This window comes from Limulus polyphemus, unplaced genomic scaffold (assembly GCF_000517525.1).
Source record: "Limulus polyphemus unplaced genomic scaffold, Limulus_polyphemus-2.1.2 Scaffold674, whole genome shotgun sequence".
In the NCBI taxonomy this organism is placed as follows: Eukaryota; Metazoa; Arthropoda; class Merostomata; order Xiphosura; family Limulidae; genus Limulus; species Limulus polyphemus.
In genome coordinates, this window is record NW_013666284.1 from 319,018 (window position 1) to 334,834 (window position 15,817).

General features: G+C 32.8%; 1 protein-coding gene across 3 annotated transcripts in view; it reads left to right on the plus strand.

Moving 5' to 3' along the window:
• The first annotated feature begins 3,411 nt into the window (after positions 1-3,411).
• LOC106459882 (lysine-specific demethylase 6A-like) overlaps positions 3,412-15,817 on the plus strand; it is a 43,644-nt gene continuing 31,238 nt past the window's right edge. For 2 of the 3 annotated variants that reach the window (XM_022386453.1, XM_022386454.1), the window contains exons 1-5: positions 8,420-8,517; positions 9,421-9,557; positions 11,892-12,064; positions 14,071-14,152; positions 15,308-15,386. In XM_022386453.1, coding sequence (XP_022242161.1) covers positions 9,445-9,557; positions 11,892-12,064; positions 14,071-14,152; positions 15,308-15,386 — 447 coding nt within the window. In that variant the 5' untranslated portion in view covers positions 8,420-8,517; positions 9,421-9,444. Of the gene's footprint in view, positions 3,479-8,306; positions 8,518-9,420; positions 9,558-11,891; positions 12,065-14,070; positions 14,153-15,307; positions 15,387-15,817 lie in introns of those variants that run through there. The other variant, XM_022386455.1, reaches the window with a different exon arrangement.

Genomic DNA, 15,817 nt, shown 5'->3' on the forward strand with positions numbered 1-15,817 from the left:
CCTGGATGGTGTATTGCTAAGAATTTTTTGTGACTGCACCTTGTACTAAAACTTAAATAGTGCAGTTACTTCAGGCTCATAGTTTTGGCACTGTTCAGTAATTATCACAAATTTAATAAATAATAAATAAATATCATGTAAAAGAAATATAGGTAAAAGTTGTACGTAAGTGGGTGTATTTGACGCTAACCCTTTAAATACTCAAAATAATTAACTTCCTACAACCGTTAAGCTTTCATCATTTAGAGTATACTGTACCCTGACAGGTGATTTCCGTTATCTTACAAAAGCTAGCAAAATAAAGTATTCAGAATAACAAATTCACCTTGACCTTTAATCTGTAACTTGCTATTCTTAGGCATTCTTTTTACCTTGGAGTTTCACGTTTATCAAACGAACATTTCACAAGTAGAAACTGCATAAAACAATTTAAAGTGTAATGTTAAGCCACGTGATAACCTCTAGCTTTATCAGACGTATAGTCACTGCTATTTTTTTAATTGATCTACTTTTCCCCAGTGAAAGTTAATAATGATTTTTTTTACCCTGTGATTGACATAATGGGCTTTGCTGAAAAATGCTTTTAAATTAGAAAATAGTTCTTGTAACACTCCTGTGATTTTGTTAAAACAGTTTAAAGAATATGTTCTGTTTAAAACTTTTGCTCAAAGCTACACAATGGCAACTTGCCCATAGCCGTCCCTAATTTTGAGCTGTTAGACAGAGGGAAGGCAGCTAGTCAACAGCATCCAATGTCAACTCGTGAATTATTACTGTTTGACTGAATAGTGGAATTCGACCTCCACTTTTATTGTGCACCCATGGCTCTAAAATGCGAAGCACGTTTTTCTCGCGACCCACGAATCTTCTTATTCACATACTATCCACTGGTCACGTCCAGCCCCGAAGAAAATTGTCGTTGCTATTGTGTTGCTCTCAATCCTTAGTTAAACAAAGTATACTGGGCGGCTATTTTTTTCATCATTCACAACTTTAATGCCCAAATACTAGATTTTGACGGAGAAAGAAAATGTGAAAATGGTGAAAACGTTGTTAAGATATATAATGATTTATAACACTTATTTCTTATGACCCCGAAATGTTTTAGTCCGATATATATATAGTACACATCGACACTTTGTCAGAAAAAATTCATATTATTGTTCTCTTATTTCATACACTTTGGTAATCCTACTCGGAAATCCGAACTGAATTTATTAGAAATTAGTTCAAACTTCCTGTCACGTTGTAACACTATTTTCAATTAAAAATGATCTTAATGAGAGCTGTAGAGCTTGGTAACCTGGTTACGATAAACAGTATTAAACAATGTATTATTGTTAATACATTAGTGCATAATATAAACATTGCTTTATGTGAAAGACCAATATTCGGCTTATAATACAAAATAGTTGGTGAAACGGATACGTGTAAGAATTTAGAGTATGTTTTGTATGTAAAGCACATTTATTCTTCAGCATATTAAACAACTAGATTTTCGTTTATATCTTAAACTTCACTGAATTAAACTATAATTGTAAACCAAAACTGCATCAGTAAAAACTGTTATGTTTTTGATCCGTGGCTATCAACAAGAGAATTGTTGTTGAACATCAAATTTGACCTTATCGTTAACAAAAATGTTCTGAGAAGAACAGACGAACATAGAAAATCACAGCTGTGTCATAATTTCTACTACACCTATATAAATCATTGCAATATGGTTCATTTATAGACATGATAATAGCTAAACTGATAATAAGGAATATGAACATTCCAATATTCTTGATGTTATTGAATCTTCTTATAAAGTGGTAGCAGGAGACAAAAGAACGTGTGTATAGAAAACTGTTTTTTTTACAGAAAAAAAAAAGCCATTGGATAATGCTAAAAAAGAAAAAATCACGAAGATAGATTTTAAAAAAGTAGTAAATATGCCACAGCGTTCTATTGCATGCCATTATATATCATTTTGCCAAAAATATGAAGATTATCTTTAAATACCAAGAGCAAGGTTTTCGGACATAAATACTGTTCAAAGTAATGTTATGAATAATCGTTTGAACACAAGATTGCCTTGTTTTATTTTATTATGAATTCTACATCATGCTTCGCTGTCCAATCAGCGGATGTCTACGCTCAAGTGTATAATATGAATTGTAAAAAAAACCTTCCGTGACTGTAACAGTTGTTAGGGCTATGCTTACTTCTATCTACCTTGTAATTCTTTGTAGATGCCATGCCTCAGAATAAAACTACTGTAGTCATACATGTTAGACTAACCTGATAAAGAAGAATAACAATAGATTCCACAGGTCTGTTTAATTATAAACCTAATAATTAATCTTTCCAGACAATTTTTTTTTTCAAACGCAAGTTTTCATTCACTGAATAAGCTTACCGTGCTTGAAATTAATAAAAAAAGTCTTAAACCAAAGGTACTGATTACAGTTTACTATTTGCAGAATCCCATGCTGCCCTTGTAAAGGTAGACGTGGTGCAGTAACCTGCTACAAAATGTATATATATTTTATTTGTAGTTTTTTGTTTCTGCGTTATGTGCCGAACAATATCGGCAAATTTGATTGGACAACGATGGTTTGATATGACAATTCAACAGTTAAAAAGTAAGCTTTTTTTGTTTAATTAAAAAGATGTTATTGTATTTCAACCATTCAAAGCCAATAATACATAATAAACAGGCATTCATTCAGCTAGTGCTTACAAATTCAAAAATGAAACATTTTGCCGAGTTTCGTGCGAAGCAATGACTACATCAATATAAATGTTACAAGTTTGTCGATTCGTTAAAAATTCTAAGCTTCCTTTAAAAAAAAAGCAAGATTGCTGTGAAAGAAAGATGGGTAATTTTGAAGTACTGGGAGACAAAACTAAATATAGCTAATAGTATCACACTTTCCTCATATTTCATGAGATATTTGGCATAACTTGCAGGACTGGTAGTTTTATTAAAAAATGTATTTAAATTATCTAAGTAACAGTGTTAGTTACACAGAAAAAGCGATAACAGCTGTTCAGTTGTTTGTAAGATTAATTTATTTCTATTTGAGGTAGTATGTTACTATGAGAATTCATCTATTAATAACAATGAAATTTAGGGCATCGCACGCTCGTGTCGCGTGGGTGGATTGAGATACTGTACCATTTTCTCACCACGTTTGGGCCAAGCCACGCGGCTCGTGACAAGGCCAGTTCCTGTCAAACTTCCGGTGCACGTAGGTGTCTGTAGCATATTATGCGCTACTTCACCTTACGTTCTTTAAGTATTCCATGAGAGATCCTTGGCAGCAGTCCAAGTTTTGTTACAGAGAGATCTGATGAACATCTGTATAAAATAACTCTGACCACGTGCGTTTTGAAACGTTTATCGCTGATATGATGCAGCATGTCACAAATTAATTGTTATGGATCACTGATATTTTTTGTACGACTGCTGGCTAAAGACAATAATTTTTGGGTAAGTAAAATTTGACAGTGTACAGTTTTATTTTTTATATATCCCTACTTTGTAACATGTCAGAATTACCCTGTAATTAATAACTATGTCAACATTTCAGTCAAGTTTGATTTTCTCTTCCATTTAATTTATTCATTTACGCCATTAAAAGTACGTAAGTTATGTGTTAACAAATATATAACCATAAATTAAGATAAACGTTAATAAAAATTGAAATACTTTAGAAGATGAAAGTTAACTACACGAAATTTCGGATCGTCTAATTTTATTGTTAAAACTTGTTTCGGTTTGGCAGAAGTGATCTCAATTTTCTTGACAAAGTCTCGAGAAAAAAATCTAAAAAAAAAGAGGCTTCAAGCCATTGGACGAACTACGTAGAAACTTAATGGTACATTTAATCCTTTTTATTTCTAAAAATCTGCTAATGTGCTTTATTTCAAAATCGTTTCTGCATTGTCGTCTGATCATCCTTTCACGTTTCATTGGGATGACTTGTCGAGTTAATTAACTCTGCAGTTCACACATGTCTGTCTTATTTCAGTGTGTGCGTTTCTTGGTGATTTGGAGCTAACAAAAACTAGGCTAGACTATCTATGAAAACTACTAGTAAATTTTGAAAAAAAAAGTGTTAGCACACTACAATGTCAATTTATACGTAGTCAATTCCCGTATGTTTTAATATTAAGCAGAAATCATTACATACTTTGGAAATTAGTATGCTGTGCTCTGTAATTTGACGTGCTACGTGATATTTGGGCATTCTGCTACAAAGATCATTTCATGAATCTTTGATAAGAAAAATACTGTACGAAATATATATGAAAGGGATAACCTGTTATTTCAAAGAACTTTACCAGGACAACGACTTTGTTTTCCTAGTATTGGAATTGTTTTTATCTTGCTATAAAGTTCACTGGATGTAGTTGTCATATATTGTCTTTAAACTAAGTGGAAGGGAGGGTTGGACTGTCGTATCGTGATTCCAGGTAAAACAGGCCATATTCTGAAAAATATTACTCGTATCTTCGTTGGAAATATATCACAAAAAGTGTGCTTTCTACGTAGCTATTTTTTTCTTTATGACTATACTATCTTTGTCTATGACTGTTATACATTTTTTATGCATTCTGTCAGTCGTATCGCCTCAGTTAGTTAGTTGTCTGCGTCTACGTTCAAATGGAAATACTTGGTTATTTTAGACTTGGTATAAATCATATATTTGCACCCAAAATATGTAAATGTAAATACCGTTAATAAAAATTTAATTATTTTCTGCACTTTTGCAAGTCTACCTAATCAGGCGAGTTTATAAAACATAATGAATGGAAATGAGTAAAATTCTGGGAATAGAATTAAACAGAATGTGGGAAAATATGTTGAGTTTATATTTCATTAGCCTTTCGCTATATAGCAGAAAATAGTTTCGGAAGTAACAGTGTCCAGAAAACGTGATAAGACTAATTTACTTGTGTTGTTTCGTTCCATACCGAATAATGAATAGTTGGATGTTTTATACACTAAGGATGTGTTTATGTCATAGCTATATAGCAGAAAATAGTTTCGGAAGTAATAGTGTCCAGAAAACATGATAAAACTAATTTACTTGTGTTGTTTCGTTCCATACCCAATAATGAATAGTTGGATGTTTTATACACTAAGGATGTGTTTATGTCATAGACAGTTCAGATTTCATAACCTTATGTAATGTGTATAGATTAATAGTTCCCCACTTAGAGGTTTTTAGCGAGCTATAACTGTTCAATGCTATTATAATAAATATAAATCGTGAAGAAGAAACTAATGTTTGAATCTCAAATAAGCTCATTTTGGTTTGCATGATACTTCTTATATGGCCCAGGTGTGGCCTAATGGTTAATATGTAGAACTGTTACATTGAGAATTCTTGGTTTACATCCTGTTACCGCAGAATTACGCTCCGCACTTTGGGACCGCGTGTGCGTTATAAGAGTGACGTTTGAATTTCACTATTCGATTAAAGTTGGTCCAAGAGTAGACAGTGGATACTGTTGACAAGTCACTTTCTCTCTAGTCTATCAATTCAAAATTAGGGACTGTTAGCGCAGAGAGCTCTTGTAGTATTTCACGAATACAAACAAATCCTATTTCGTGTAATTCGAGTTGGGATTTTGTAAGAAACTCTGGCTTCTGTGCTTAATATATGTAGAATGTACGTACATATGTTTTTACTGAAATAAAACTGATTGCCCAGCAAGAGTTGTATTATAATATACGGAAACTCCACTAATTAAACCATCATCAATTTAATGGCACACTGAAGCACGATTTCATAGTGGTTCTTTCACTGGGTTAGTTAGTAAGAATGTGCTCCATCATGAAGATTAATTAAACATAAAGAAGTTAAAGAAACGTTCCAGGGTTTTAGATTTCATTAACCTACTGTATCTCAAAGAAATCTGAAATTAACAATTAAAACAATCCTATCGTATTTTTGGATTTTTTTTTTTTTCATTTACAAGTTTATTTTGTTCGGAAGTTTTATAAGCATTGTTTTAGCAGACATTTGTGTAACAGAGTTTAAATAAATATATACACCTTGGCTTCACGTGTTCATTATATAGTTTAATATTTCAATTCTTTTACCACTGAAACTGTTTTTGTTCTTGTCACTTACTTTATTTTGGAAAAAAAATATTACAAAATACAATACGTGCAATGAATCGAAATCATTACTGAAAGTTACTAAGCTCGTATATTTTTGTGATCTTAAATACCCAATTTTTAAAGTTTTAATGATTCAGCTTTCGTTGACAGGATAATAGACTTGAGCGAGTTCACAATAATTTTAGTCTAAGAGAGTTACTTAGGAGTATTCAGATACCTAAATTTACAATATGTGTTGATTTATGTATGGAGATTTTTATAAGGTTAAGGGTGAAGCCTGTGAACTCGGATCTTAAATTACTACACTAAGACCTGATCGCGCTCGAATGATATCCATCGCCATTTTTACTTTTTTTTTTAAACTAAAGTGTATCTCCTGCATAAAAGTTTTGAACCATACCCCCCCCCCCCTTCCAAGTCTCATACAGGTGCAGTATCACCATCTGTTCATAGTGTGAAAGCATAGCCATCAGACCACAGTTATGCTCAGTTCCTTGATGGATTAGACCAACTCGGCTTCCTTTGGTGAACGTCATTAGGAAGTTTGTAATCACAGGTCATGCTACGATGATAATACCTCCACCCTTCCCCTCAAGCAGGGACAGAGCTTAATGTAAAACTAAGTAGAGTTGAGCTGGTGTGAGGGAATGTTTCCATCTCAGTTACGACTTCTCATGGTCGCGTAAAAACAAGTATTAGTTTCACTGTTGTTATTGAAACTTCCTGTGTTTTTGTGGATGAGAAGCCAACCACATAAGTTGTTGTATAAATACGAGTTCTTGTTTTTATTGAATTATCCAAAATAATACGTTTTCAAATGAATTAATGAAAATGCATGCATTCGCCGTTTTTATAATTGTAAAGTTATTTACATTCAATCAATATAGTATTTTTTAATGTGTTCCATTAAATGCTAGTGAATATTGTATTTATATTTATAGACATTTACTTTTAGCTGCATGGCCAGGTGGTTAAGGAGCTCAACTCGCAATCTGCGGGTCGCGGGTTCGAATCCCCGTCACACCAAACATACTCGCCTTTTCAGCCGTGGGGGCGTTATAATGTGACGGTCAATCCCACTATTCGTTGGTAAAAGAGTAGTCCAAGAGTTGGCGGTGGGTGGTGATGACTAGCTGCCTTCCCTTTAGTCTTACACTGCTAAATTAGGGACGGCTAGCGCAGATAGCCCTCGTGTAGCTTTGCGCGAAATTCAAAACAAAACAAACAAACTTTTAGCTATATGACTAATTTGGAATAAAATACAAGAAAAATGTATTTTGACGTTTTATATACAAGTTGTAAATGTATAACTACTTGACTTAGCCATAGTGTTGCGAATTTTCAGTCTACGAAGATTTGAAGTAACAAGAAAGTTACAAAAGCAACTATAGGACTTCAACTGAGATATAAGTTATGAATATCAGGAAAACTGATTTTTGTTCTGATCACACTGAATTTTAATCATTTCATCCCACCACAAAGAAGAGATTCCATAAAAAGCTGGAGACTAGCAGGTTTTGATTCTATTTCTATCTCGTTTTCTGCGTTTGATCTATAGGTTTTGATTATATACGAAAAAAATATTCAGAAGTGTGTAAGAAGATATTTATATCTGGTATGAAGAACATATTCATTCTTCGGCGATAAAGTGTGAATGATCCATCATTTCATCCTTGAAAAGAAACGTGTATTTTCTGAAAGTGCTTGGGTTATCGGGTTTATTCAATTATAAAATCATGTAAATACGCTGTAGTATATCCCAGATATGTAAAAAAGGGGCGGGGCTACGGGTACTGCTGCAAGAGCGTGAAAATTGAAACGGTTATTTTAATAACTATACGTTTGTTCGTTTGTAATTAAGCACAAACCTACACAATGGGCTATCTGTGCTCTGCCCACCACAGATATCGAAACTCGGATTCTAGCGTTGTAAGTCCGCAGACATACCGTTGTGCCACTGGGGGGGGGGCAACTTTACGTACTATACATCAAAATCTGTAAACATGGATATCGTTTTAGTTTGACAACGTAATATTCGTTGTGGATTTTGTATATTACAGGTGAGATCTACTTTTGTCAGAGGATATGAAACTATAGTAAAAAGCTAATGTATATATTATTAATAACCAAGGCACTGGACACTTTAACAGGGATTTAAACTGAATTTTTGTATACATTCTTGTAGTGTGGATAAACGTTTTTGAAGAGTTAACGGACAAACCCCATATCCAGGCACACGTCTCGCAGCATTTGAAAAATCATCTTCACGTCGACTTTTCGCCCAGTTCCAACCTGTGTTTCCTGGGTAATTATTACGGCAGCTGTGGGAAGGGGCAGGATGAGCTCCCAGCTCACAACTGGCCTAAGCTCAGTGCCGACACCTGGTTTACATTAGGGTAAGTAATGTTGAAGTGAGGTAAATTTATTTCTTGCGTTTGGTAGTTATTTAATATATGTATTTTGTAATTGAGAAATAACATATTTGATGATTTGTGAGTTAATTTGGGTATGTCGATGGCTGAATTTTATTCTATAGTTGTTCATGTAAAGGTTTCTCAGTTGTCACTATCAAGAAAAGAAAAACAAAATTCTTTGAAACGAGTTTAGCTTAGAGTAGAATAACGAAACAAAAAGCACATCACCCTTTATAAACACGGTGATAATAAAATCTAATAAGTAATTTTGAAGCAGTGGCTAATATGTATAACAGGATTAGTGCTTGACGTCTGATTCGCGATATATTTATATATATTTTACCATATGATGAAAACTACATTATAAACACCTATCGCATAAAACATAATCCTTATTGATGTTTTTATTGGGGATTTCAAATGACAAATAGATTTACACTACACATAATAAATGAATTAGTAAATTAATAATATATATGTGCATATATATTACTATAGTTAATGCTCGTTCAAGACAACCACACAAACAAAATATCGAAACTAATTATCATTATCTCCAAAAGTAAAGCAAACAATAATGCATGTGTATTAGATAATTAGTGTTGTAGCCGGACTTGAGTTGAGGACAGTAATAACAACTAGTCTTTTTTCGGTTTCAATCATCTTACATTCCTGCTAGGGAGCGATCACCCCATCTTTTGATCAGGTAAACTGTGGTTGAACAGTAAGCATTTACTTCAAGAAACACGCAGTGCTTCCATATACAAGTTGTAGTTTAGTCAGCGCAATATTGATTAGAAATCGCTAGATCTGTATATATCTTAGAAGAAAAAATATTGACACCACTCTCTTACTGTTTTTCTTTTCCCCGTGTTCATGTTGTAGCTGGATTGTGGTCAAAGAAGAAAAATGTATAAACTATGTAATGACGCATATAAACCATTGATGAAAGAGACATTATTACATTTTCTCCACCTGTTTTGGAATTCGTCTAGTGTCTTCCCGTTCCATACGAAATTGTGGTACGCATGTTTTGTCTTCTTAATATCGTGAACTTATCACTATGTGAAAGTTAATATTTTAAATTTTGATAAAATTTCTCTGTAATAGGCAAAATAAACCCCAAATGCGTTATTTCCAAGGTTTAAGCAGTATAATGTTTTTAATGTTTGTTTTGGCGTCGATTTTATCCATCGGAATACAAATACCTGTCAACGAATGAATGTTTTGAATTTGATCTATTTGTGGTTTCGTAATCTTCTGCAGTCTTTTCACCATGAGGAAGGAAACATGTATATATGCTTATTTTAAGATTGTACCTTAAGTTTTACAAAACCTTTGTCACTGTTAAACTTCTTTTAATGGGAAATCGGTAGAAATCTTAAGTAGTAAAAGGCCTGTTTTACAGCTTTCTTAATTTCACAATAACAAAAATTGTATAAAATTAAGATGGCCTAGAAAAGCAACTGTTTGCTTCAAATGTTTGTCATATCTTAATTTTTTTAACAACTGTACTGTTATTTTTTTTATGATCATGCCTTCAGTTTTATTCCTTATTGGATAAAATTGTGAAGTCTTTATTTCACTTTTAATGAAGTTTCTGAATTTACATATTCTTTTAGGATTAATTTTACTTTTCTCCTATAGTTGAAGCAATAAATGCCTGAAAATGTTGATTAATACCTACTGTGGACACCAGAAACCAAGAAAAACTATAGCAACAAACACCTGAAAGTGTTGATTAGGACCTACTGTAGACACCAGTAACCAAGGGATGCTATAGCAATGAATGCCTAAAAATTTTTAATTAGGACTTACTGTGGACACCAGTAGTCAAGAAATACTATAGCAACGATTGCCTGAAAGTGTTGATTACGACCTACTGTAGACACCAGTAATTAAAGGATGCTATAGCAATGAATGCCTAAAAATGTTTGATTAGGACCTACTGTGAACACCAGTAAACAAGAAATGCTATACTGATGAATTCCTGAAAGTGTTGATTAGGACCTACTGTAGACACCAGTAACCAATGAATGCATGAAAGTGTATGACTAGGACCTACTATAAACACCAGTAGCCAAGAAATACTATAGCATTGAATGCCTGAAAGTGTTGATTAGTACCTACTGTAGACACCAGTAACCAAGTGATGCCATTGCAATGAATTTTTGAAAAACGTTTAATTAGGGCCTACTATAAACACCAATAACCAAGAAATAGTATAACAATGAATGCATGAAAGTGTATGGTTAGGACCTACTATAAACACCAGAAGCCAAGAAATACTATAGCATTGAATGCCTGAAAGTGTTGATTAGAACCTACTGTAGACACCAGTAACCAAGGAATGCCATTGCAATGAATTTTTGAAGATGTTTAATTAGGGCCTACTATAAACACCAATAACCAAGAAATAGTATAACAATGAATGCCTAAAAGTGTTGATTAGGACCTACTATAGACATCAGTAACCAAAAAAACTTATAGCATTCAATGTCTGAAAATGTTTAGGACCTATGGTAGATACCAAGGAATGCTATAGGAAAGAAAGCTGTGCACAGCTGAGAAATGAGTTGAAAAACAATCCTAGGTGAATAAGATATTGAATTGGGAGTGAGGAAAAAAATTTGGAAGTGTTGACAAAAACCACCTCCTTAGACATTGTAGATAGATGGGATCAAATGAAGGAGGAAAGGAAACAGGATGAGAGCTGAGGGGAGGAGAAGAGAACTGTAGAGAAAGTCTGTGGGCACAGGTGCTCAAATCATGACAGACAGGTACCCACAGGACCCAACTCGACTTAATCATCACCATTGAGTTCAATGAGTCTGATGTCAGGTGGATGAGGAAAGTTGGGAAGTGGGAATTGAAAGTAGTTCCTAATCAACACTTTCTTCAGTGCTATAGCATTTTTTGGTTACTGGTGTTGGTGGTAGATATGAATCAATACTTTCAGTCATTCATTAAGTTTTTGTTTGATAAGGAGCTACTGTAAACACCAGCAACCAAGAAATACTATAGCACCGAATGCCTGAAAGTGTTGATTAGGGCCTACTACAGAGACCAGTAACCAAAAAAATGCTATAAGAGTTAATGCCTGAAAATGTTTGAATGGGACCTATGGTAGACACCAGTATCCAAGAAATGCTATAGCAATGAATGCCTAAAAAGGCTATTGATTAATAGTCTATCAAGAATGTAATAAAAACCAGTCATTTCTCACTGATTTTGATATACCTGTTTCATAATTTTACACCATTATTAAATATCATCCAGTGTTTTTGAACTTATTATGTTATGTTTCACTACATTTAATGCTTATAATAATTAATATATAATTGTATTTTTTTTAGGGTCTTATTCCAGGAACAAAACCTGACCATGGATGCACTGAGAGCCTACAGACATGCAGTCCGGATAGACAGTGGCCATTCTCCTGCTTGGAATAATCTTGGTATTCTGTATGAAAATTGTAATCAGTCTCATGATGCAGTGAAGTGCTATCTAAAAGCTAGAAGAGGCAAAGGTCAGTACATTACTGTGTAAGCTTACTAAGTTAAAGCTTGTAGAGCATAGAATACCAGTAAATTTGTAATGCTGCTGTTCAAGGCTATCTGTTTTGCAGAGATGAATGATATGAAATGTGTTCCCTATTGTTTGATTGTCTGTTTCTTGTTGTACAACTGTAAATGAAAAAAAATGAAGTTATCAGAATAAATAGATTTTTTACAAGATTAAATTGTAGGGGACTTTTATCTGGTGAGAATATCATGCCAGGTCAGATGTATTAAGTAAAAGTTGGATACTGATTTAATCATGCTTATGTTGATGTATTATTTTGGTGAACTTTGGACTGACTCTGATTTTGACTTGCAAGACTGCCGCCGTCCATTCACATGGTTTTAAATATTTTTCCAATATTTTGGCTGTAGAAGTTGCACATTAAATCAGATATTTACTTGTTCAAAATATGCTGCAAAATTAGACTGGAATAAATTATTTTCGTTGTCTATACACTTAAGGTTAAATGGAGTTATTGATGACAAAATAGTATTTTAAGCTTAATATAGAAAGTCAGTGAGTCTTATTTCAACTTTCAGGTAGTTAATTTACTTCATAGAACATTAATTCTGTGATGTTGGATTTAAATCATAATCTTGTTGCTTTTCATTTCTCATTGACTGTAATCTAGCTTGTGATGTGTGGAGGCATGGATAGAATGCTGAAGTGAAACACATCAGTACAGTGGAATAATGTTGCCAGAATACTCAACATTAAACAATGGGCTCAACTGATGTTTATGTTATACTTCTGGAGGTTATAATATAAATGATCAGATACCAACATTTTAAAATGGAGAATACCTTATAAGACATTGAATATCTGGTTAACAAACAGAACCTGAGTTCAAATTACAAACCAAAATTCCTTTTTCTTTCTTTATATTGTGTTTTTTATGACATAAAGAGCATGCATGTTTAAAGTTGCAAAAGATATGCATATTGCATGAAATTCACTTTTACCTCATAACTAGAGGTTTAATAACATGACAATAAGAAATGGTTGAAATTTGTGGTTATAACAGGTGAATTAATGTATCGTTGTTCAGCTGTGCACATTTTATGTACCATAGTTTTTAAGAAAAAATTCATGGGATGGTTTACCATTGAAATACACATTTTCTGTATTTAATTTTTGTTTTATCATTAATAAGGGAAGTAGGTTGTTCCATGAACTTGCACATTTATTCAGACAACAACCTTTTAAAAAAAGCAAGGAGCAACTGTGTTTAATCAAAAGCTGATTTTCTTAGAAGCATTTTATAGAAATAAAAGTAATTTGTTAAACTGTGTATGAGGGTATAATTTCATTGTATAGGTCACTGATGAAAAAAAACACTTGCAATATTGTGTTCAGTCTTGGGCTGTTTGTATTAGGAAAGACATTGAATTGTTAGAAAGGGTTCAGAGAAGGGTTACTAGAATGATGCCTGGGAGGGAGGGGTTGTCATACCAGAAGAGGTTGAAATTTCTCAAATTGATTTCTCTTAAAAAAATAAAGAGTTAGGGGGATCTGATTGAGGTGTTTAAGATTGTAAAAGGAATTGATAGTGTTGATGCATCATCTTTTTTTCATACTTAACAGATCTTTTTTTAAATTTATTTATTAATAGTTTTGGTTTAGTTTAGAGGATGGAACAGCTGAGACGGACCAATAAGTCCCAAAACGTTATGTATTATGAACTCATTATTTCAGCATATGCTGAACTGACAGGTTATCAATTTCTTTTAAGAACCTGTTAGCCAGCAAACTCATGGTTTTTTATTTTGTTTAATTGGTGTTTTATTTCTTTGGCTAATGCATAATATTAGTTTTGTAAGAATCTGCTGACTTTGTGCTTTGGTAGTTGTTTGGATTGCTTAGGCAATATCTATAGCAATGTTTCAGTACGAATAAAATGGTTGGCACTAGAATGGTAGTTTTGAAGCAAATAAAGATCTAAATGAATATATTGGCTTTCTTCTTTTCTAGGCCCAGTAAATTCACATTTGACAGAACGAATTCACTTCCTGCAAGATCAGATGATGAGTTCCATACCAAACAACTCACAGAGGTTAGACTTAGTACTGTTATGACTTGCAACATTTTGTTTATTTAAATAAAAAGATAAATGTGAAGCACTGGTCATAAATATCAGTATCTAAAATGTATTGTGTATGTGTATTTGGCAATTATATATTTTTTTTTCAATCTGCCACAAAAAAATAAATTTATAGATAATGTATATGACAGTAAGTGTATAAGTGTATTTACCATGTTTAATGTTGCATTCAAAATTGCTATGTAAAGAAAGCGTGAATCTTATGGCAAATGGGTGTTGTCTCACTTGTTTGTGCATTTCAGTATAATTGTATGGCAAACATAAAAAGCTAAAAACAGTTTATAATATTAATGTATACTTTTTCAGTATCTGTAAGAAATAATAAAATATTAAACTGATTTCATTGTGCAAAATTGAATTCTACTGGTTTTATTTGTAGTATACATTAAAAAAAATCTTGCCAAAGAAAGCACGAGATAAGGAATTTTAGAGGAATATGACCTTGATATTAAGTGGAATAAAACAGACAAGATTTTAGAACATATTTAATACACCAGACTGATCCAAAAATTAGGCAGTATTGCATTTCTTTTTTTCACACAAAACTTGTTTATAATATATTGTGCACACTTAGTGTAATGCAGAAACATGTTAATTATTAGTGAAAACTTTGATCTTGACAATATAATCACATGAAGCAGAACCACACAACTTCAACTTTTGTAGTATTTGTTTTATATAATTCAATACAAAATATATGCTACAGAACAAAAGAACATAACATTCTTAGTGATTTCAAAGTTTACTGAGAGACAAAATAAAAGTACAATCTATAATCATGTTTCTGAATTTTGAGTGTAGAGGAACAAAGAAATATTTATCAGTCATATCTGCATGTGTCATAGAACTGAGAAGTGTAAAATTTTATTGCAAGTTTCTGTCTATGTTAGAATGTCAGTGCATGTGAAAGGAGAAAAGGATTTTAACGTTTAATTTAAACTTTGTCACCTAATGTCTGCTATTAAGCTATATTCTGGTGCTTAGTGTTAAATGGTTTGCTGTATTTTAATTTATATTATTAAAGTATTTTATAGAAAAATGAAGAAGACTATTGTGTATCTTTCTGTTTTATGTATAGTTAGTGATTGTAAAACTTTGTCCTTTCAGTCCAAGACAACTACCTTATGTAGAAGACAGTGATGTTATTGTTTTACAAAAACAGTCAAACTTTGTTAATCATCAACAGGTAATTTAATTCTTCATTTGAAATAAGTTAAAATGCTTTTTGATCAGAAGATTTATATAATCTATGTTTATTCACAGCCTATATTTACCTTGCATGTTTTATTGACTGTAAACAACATTATCAATCTTATGTATTATATTGTTACGTCTCCGTTTGTTAATTAACTTTCCGTAACTTTGTTCCGACGAAACTTTAGCGACACAAGTTCTTTACTTAATAAAACTGGTTTATTCTTTCCGAATACAACTTTACGATACACTCAACTTCAACAATCGCGCTAAACAAACGCTGTAACGTCTCTCGTGCTCTCTGACTGCAGTTCAATTACTCACTGTCGAAACACACATTACCGCGTCACGTTGTCCCCCTCTTTTATATACCCGACTACCCTATATCTAGTAAATACTAGAGCATTCGCCAAAGTACAGGAT